Here is a 4,049-nt window from a genome sequence, read left to right on the forward strand (position 1 = left end):
TTTAGGGTTTAGGGTTTAGGGTTTAGGGTTTAGGGTTTAGAGTTGATGTTTCGGGGTTTAGAGATTAGAGTTGATGTTTCAGGGTTTAGAATTTATTTAAAAAAAATAGGGTTTAGGATTGATGGTTTAGGGTTTAGGGTTCGTATTTAAAAAAAATAAGATTTAGGATTGATTGTTTAGGGTTTAGAGTTGAGTTTAGGTTTTAGGGTTTGAATTTCGAAATAGTATAATTCTGAAAAAAATTAAAAAAATTATTTTTTATTTTTTTAGATTTTTATTTATTTAAATATTTATTTATTATATATTTAAAACACATGGGCATAAGAATCTTTTGTCACTTAGTGAAGAAGATATTTTTGAAAATGTCTTTTTAGTGGTGGTATAAATGAAAAGTCGTAGCATGAAAGTGGTAAACATGTAATTTTCACAATACACAACCTTTCAATTTAAGTGGAATTCACAACCTTTGTAATTAATTGGGATTGCTATTATTAATGAATACTTATAAAATCTCAAAAGTATTTTTTTTAAATTTAAAACTATGATTTTACAAATATTTTTTTTTATATTCGTAGTAATAATATCATTTTCAATATTTTATAATTATATAAAATATTAATATTGTTAATTTATTATTAAACCATCAGTACATTTAGTAGTGAACGAATCATAAATATTTCATAAACTAATTAATTTTTTAACAGTTGTACCAATTATACAAATCATTTTAATAATACTTAAAATCGTAAACGCTCACATCCATAAAAGCCTTTAGCCACAACAGCAACCATAATGGTTGAACCTGACGCTGCGGCTGAATAAACAGATCCGTGTTGGTTTATTTGTACAACATCTGCCGTGGTCGTGATTGTAATTCTGAGACGATGCCGCCAATAGGCGTTTATAAAACGAACATCACTTATGTATAAACGAGCCAGACCTTAAATCGCTTGGTTTGTGGCGGTGATCCACGTTGCAATCATCAAGTCAATACTGCACTGTACCAAACCGGATTAAATTGGTTGAATCTAAGATCCGGTTTATACAAATGGTATTGTGACGTAACTAAATAAAATCAACATTCAAATTTGTAGTGATAGTTCGAAGTCAAGCTCATACGGTGGTGATAGAGGATGGAGAGTCGAGCAGAGTTGGTCAATCAGAAGATGGAGCCATAGAATCGGCCGATGCAATGGATACGAGCAAGATGAGCAACAACACAAGAGGAAATATCCAGGAATCGAATAAGACCGAGTTAAAATTAAGCAGAGAAAATTCGAAGAAAGTCAAGAAACTGAAGCACGCTTACATCAAGTTCTATCGTGAGATTATAGATCTACAGAACTACAGGTGGCGCATAAGTTTCGGAGTAGGATTGCGACTTTTTGAATCTTATTATTTGTCTGTGATTGATGGGTCTTAAATTATGCATATACAGCTTTTCGAATGCAAAGGCGTTCTCGAAGATATTGAAGAAGTATGAGAAGGTAAGGTTTGATACTTTGAGTTGGAGTTATATACAGTCCTGGTTATATATTATATGACTGAAACTGTGTTCGACTAAATGTATGTCTTATAGATAGCTTCGAGGGATGCAAGGAACCCCTACATGAAAGTGGTTGATAGTTCATACCTCGGAAGCTCTGATGACGTAAGAGTTTTTGAACCAATTGGCAAAGTATCATCGCCAAGTCCTCTGTTTTGTTTTTATCTTCTCTGGATCCTCTGTTATGACGACAGGTCGTGCGACTCACAAAGCGTGTTGAAGAGGACTTCATAAAACATTTTGCAGAAGATAATCGAACCAAAGGAATGAACATTCTACGGCCTAAAATGACACGAGAGAGGCACAGACTTACATTCTCCACAGGCAAAAATCAGAAACTTGCATCAATTGGTTTTAGAAGTTCAAACTTATTATTACGAGGAGGATATTGGTTTCAGGTTTCTCGGCTGGATGCGTTTTCTCTCTTATAGTGGCTCTTGCTGCGATCATCCGCACCCGAAATAGCTTGCAGGAGGATGGCCAGGAGATATACATGAATACTATGTTCCCACTTTATAGGTAAGAAGCTATAGTAAACTTGTCATTTCTTCTTAAAATATTTATATGGAGAATTCGTCTATGTTGCGTTGCTTAGATGTTGATGTCTTCTTCTATGCTGTTTCTTGCAGCTGGTTCGGTTTTGTAATGCTGCATATCATGGTGTATGCTGCGAATATATACTACTGGAGGCGATACAGAATAAACTATTCCAAAATATTTGGGTTCAAGCAAGGAACTGAACTTGGACACAGACAAGTCCTGCTTGTGGCTTTCAGCATTGGCGTCTTTGCATTGCTTTGTGTTCTTGCAAATCTTGACATGGAGGTAGATCCTGAAACGAAAAACTATCAAGCATTCACCGAACTTCTTCCTCTTTTCCTACTTATTGTGAGTTCCAAAATCCAGGGAATCAGAGTTTTCAGTTTTGTAATAAAAAAAATCAGCCATTAAAACACTGGCATCATAACAACTCCGTTATGTTTTTGTTTTCCACTTTTGCAGGGTATATTTGGGGTTCTATATCTGCCATTCGATTTCTTTTATCACTCGAAACGCAAATTCTACCTTACATGTATGTTTCATTGCATCGCCGCTCCTTTTTATGAGGTAAACCAGAGACCGAATAAGCTTGTTGACCAGAGAGAAATAATCTTGTAACATTCCAATTATAGTAGGTCTTGAACTGTCCATTTGTTTTTTCATTTCTCATGCAGGTATCATTTGCTGATAGCTTCTTGGGCGATCAATTCACTAGCCAGGTTCAAGCTCTTCGAAGCTTCGAGTTCTACATATGTTACTATGGTTGGGGTGACTTCAAACACAGAAAGAACACTTGTACCAAGTCTCATGCGTACAATGGTTTCCTCTTCATTGTTGCTGTCATCCCTTTCGTCTCTCGCCTCCTTCAGGTACATATCTTCTTTTTTCCAAAAAGAAAAACCTAACATCTCTAGCCTTCATTCAATAACTAAACTTGCACCCAATGCAGTGCTTGCGACGACTGGTTGATGATAAAAAAACGGATCACAGGTGGAACGGACTCAAGTACTTCTTGACAATAGTGGCGGTTTGCTTCAGAACTGCTAACAGTATCCAGCCAGCTCAAATCGCTTGGAGAGTTTTAGCCATTATCTTCTCAGTTGTAGCTGCAATATTCGGTACTTACTGGGACTTTGTCCATGATTGGGGTCTTCTAAAACGGGGATCCGAAAACCGCTGGCTTCGGGATAACCTCCTCATTCCTCAGAAGGAAGTATACTTCATCGCCATGGTGAGTCTCAAAACAGAAATACTCTTATTGATTCCATCAAAAGTGTTCACGAAAACTGATGTTTGTAACATGTATTAGGTTTTGAATGTCCTGCTGAGATTTGCATGGATCCAAACGGTTCTGGATTTCAACCTCCCCTTTAGGCATAGTACCCAGACGATGGTTGCTGTTGTAGCTAGTCTTGAGATAATTCGCCGTGGTATATGGAATTTCTTCAGGTGAAAATGAAACTTCAGAACTCATATCAATGATTCCACATTCTGTTTTGTACCGTTAATATTCAGTTAATAACTCTGTTTTATGTTCTTGGTCTGGTTCGTGGACAACAGATTAGAGAACGAGCATCTGAACAATGTCAGGAAAGAAGAAGAATCAAGGATCAAAGGTGAAGATAAAGACGCTTAGTAGTTTCAGAAGACCGTGAATGTACTCTTTGGATACATCAAACAGTTTACATTGTCTTAACTTTTTTTATTCCACCTTTCTCAAAAAACTTTTTTTATTCCTGTATGTTTTTGGAGCTATAATAAATTTCATTTTCAAAATTTTAGAGGTTAAATACTATATATATATATATTATTATTTTTTGAAAAAGAAATTGGGAGGGATTCAACAATGTTTCATTTAGATATGTCCAAGCATGAACACCTGTCCTGGTAGAAACACAACACTCGGTCTTTTCAGTTTAGATGATTCTAGCTTGGCCATTGATTAAAAAAACACTTGGTCATT

The 4,049-nt window shown here is 35.8% G+C and overlaps 1 protein-coding gene across 4 annotated transcripts in view; it reads left to right on the forward strand.

The window, feature by feature from the left end:
* Positions 1–3,822, forward strand: part of LOC106295898 (phosphate transporter PHO1 homolog 3-like) — a 9,029-nt gene extending 5,207 nt beyond the window's left edge. Inside the window, exons 3-13 of one of the 4 annotated variants that reach the window (XM_013731901.1) lie at positions 1,095–1,350; positions 1,439–1,487; positions 1,580–1,651; positions 1,741–1,871; positions 1,904–2,065; positions 2,176–2,434; positions 2,549–2,653; positions 2,761–2,955; positions 3,036–3,317; positions 3,396–3,535; positions 3,647–3,822. In XM_013731901.1, the coding sequence (XP_013587355.1) occupies positions 1,095–1,350; positions 1,439–1,487; positions 1,580–1,651; positions 1,741–1,871; positions 1,904–2,065; positions 2,176–2,434; positions 2,549–2,653; positions 2,761–2,955; positions 3,036–3,317; positions 3,396–3,535; positions 3,647–3,722 (1,727 nt within the window). In that variant the 3' untranslated portion in view covers positions 3,723–3,822. The remainder of the gene's footprint in view (positions 1–1,094; positions 1,351–1,438; positions 1,488–1,579; positions 1,652–1,740; positions 1,872–1,903; positions 2,066–2,175; positions 2,435–2,548; positions 2,654–2,760; positions 2,956–3,035; positions 3,318–3,395; positions 3,536–3,646) is intronic. The other 3 variants (XM_013731903.1, XM_013731902.1, XM_013731904.1) reach the window with 3 other exon arrangements.
* Positions 3,823–4,049: the final 227 nt, after the last annotated feature.

This window comes from Brassica oleracea, chromosome C5 (genome assembly GCF_000695525.1).
Source record: "Brassica oleracea var. oleracea cultivar TO1000 chromosome C5, BOL, whole genome shotgun sequence".
Lineage (NCBI taxonomy): Eukaryota > Viridiplantae > Streptophyta > Magnoliopsida > Brassicales > Brassicaceae > Brassica > Brassica oleracea.